General features: G+C 49.9%; 1 protein-coding gene across 1 annotated transcript; it reads left to right on the plus strand.

Moving 5' to 3' along the window:
* Positions 1 to 483: 483 nt before the first annotated feature.
* LOC116370944 (transcription factor MafG-like) lies at positions 484 to 1,507 on the plus strand. The gene is made up of 2 exons (XM_031819903.1): positions 484 to 602; positions 942 to 1,507. The coding sequence occupies exons 1-2, from the start codon at positions 567 to 569 to the stop codon at positions 1,413 to 1,415; spliced, it is 510 nt and encodes a 169-aa protein (XP_031675763.1). The 5' UTR covers positions 484 to 566; the 3' UTR covers positions 1,416 to 1,507.

The raw sequence follows: 1,507 nt of genomic DNA on the forward strand, positions 1-1,507 counted from the left end.
GTATTCCCCTGGACTCTGTCCAAATACTCATCTCTCTCCCTGTTGGTCCCTGGCCAACCAATCAGAACGCTTGATGGGTGTTCTAGAGCTCTGACACCACAGGCCCTGCCACACTAACCACCAACAAACAGGAAGTGTCTGTGTGTGTTTCTTTGAGTGTCTGTTCTCACTTTCATTGTGACAGTTTGTTAGATGAGTTTGCAGACTTTCTTATACTGAGCTAAGCACTGCCTCCTCTTCTCTCACTCTCTCTCAATTCAATTTCAATTTAAGGCCTTTATTGTCATGGGAAACATATGTTAACATTGCTAAAGCAGTGAAGTAGAGCAAGTGAAGTAGAGCAAGTGAAGTAGATAATAAACAAATTTGAAATAAAACAACAAAAATGAACAGTAAACATTACACTCACAGAAGTTCCCAAATAAAGGACATTTGAAATGTGATATTATGTCTTTTCTCTGTCTCCGTCCTGTCTGCAGGTGTGTTCAGAGGGGGCTGGTGTGTTCAGAGGGGGCAGGTGTGTTCAGAGGGGGCAGGTGTGTTCAGAGGGGGCTGGTTCTCGTGGCATGTCGACCACTAATAAGGGAAACAAGGCCTTGAAGGTGAGAACTCGCGCTGGACTGATGTAGAAATATATGATAATGTATCCAAGTAAGGTATGTTCTCTCTTACCTGCTACTGCAGAGGTGTCCAAACTCATTCCACTGAGGGCCAAGTGTTTTTTTTTCATTTTTTCAATTAAGACCTAGACAACCAGGTGAGGGGATTTCTTTACTAATTAGTGACCTTAATTCATCAATCAAGTACAAGGGTAGAGCGAAAACTTGCAGACACAAGGACCTCCGTGTAGTGAGTTTGACACGTGTACTACGGCCTCTCCATGTCTTCTTCCTAACTCACCTCCCTCTCTCCCTCCCCCTCTCCTCCCTCCCTCCCCTCAGGTGAAGAGGGAGCCGGGGGAGAATGGGACCACCCTGACAGATGATGAGCTGGTGACTATGTCCGTCCGGGAGCTCAACCAGCACCTCCGCGGCCTCACCAAGGATGAGATCCTGCAGCTTAAACAGCGCCGGCGCACCCTGAAGAACCGTGGCTACGCCGCCAGCTGCCGGGTCAAACGGGTCACCCAGAAGGAGGAGCTGGAGAAGCAGAAGTCACAGCTTCAACAGGAAGTGGATAAGTTGGCGTCGGAGAACGCCAGCATGAGGGCGGAGCTCGATCACCTGAGGTCGAAGTACGAGGCGCTACAGAGTTTTGCAAGGACTGTGGCGAGGAGCCCGGGAGTGGGGTTAGGGGTCGGGGGTCAGAGGGGAGGTGGTGGGGTCGGGTCGGTGATCGGGCCACTCATACCGGGGAAAGTGGCGGCGACGAGTGTCATCACGATAGTGAAGTCGAAAACAGACGCGCGGTCTTAGTAGCGGGCTGGGTCAAGGAGGGATGAGAGAGAAGAGGGAAGGGAGAGGAGGAGAAGAAGAAGCTAATTAGGACTATTTAAAAATGAAACCAT

The sequence above is a fragment of the Oncorhynchus kisutch genome, unplaced genomic scaffold, assembly GCF_002021735.2.
Source record: "Oncorhynchus kisutch isolate 150728-3 unplaced genomic scaffold, Okis_V2 scaffold2838, whole genome shotgun sequence".
NCBI classification, from domain to species: Eukaryota; Metazoa; Chordata; class Actinopteri; order Salmoniformes; family Salmonidae; genus Oncorhynchus; species Oncorhynchus kisutch.

Excerpts from the sequence above, each read along its gene's own strand:
- LOC116370944 (XM_031819903.1), top strand. The coding sequence starts at position 567 with ATGTCGACCACTAATAAGGGAAACAAGGCCTTGAAG. Across the intron at positions 603-941 it reads AGGGAAACAAGGCCTTGAAG|GTGAAGAGGGAGCCGGGGGA; the intron begins GTGAGAACTCGC and ends CCCTCCCCTCAG.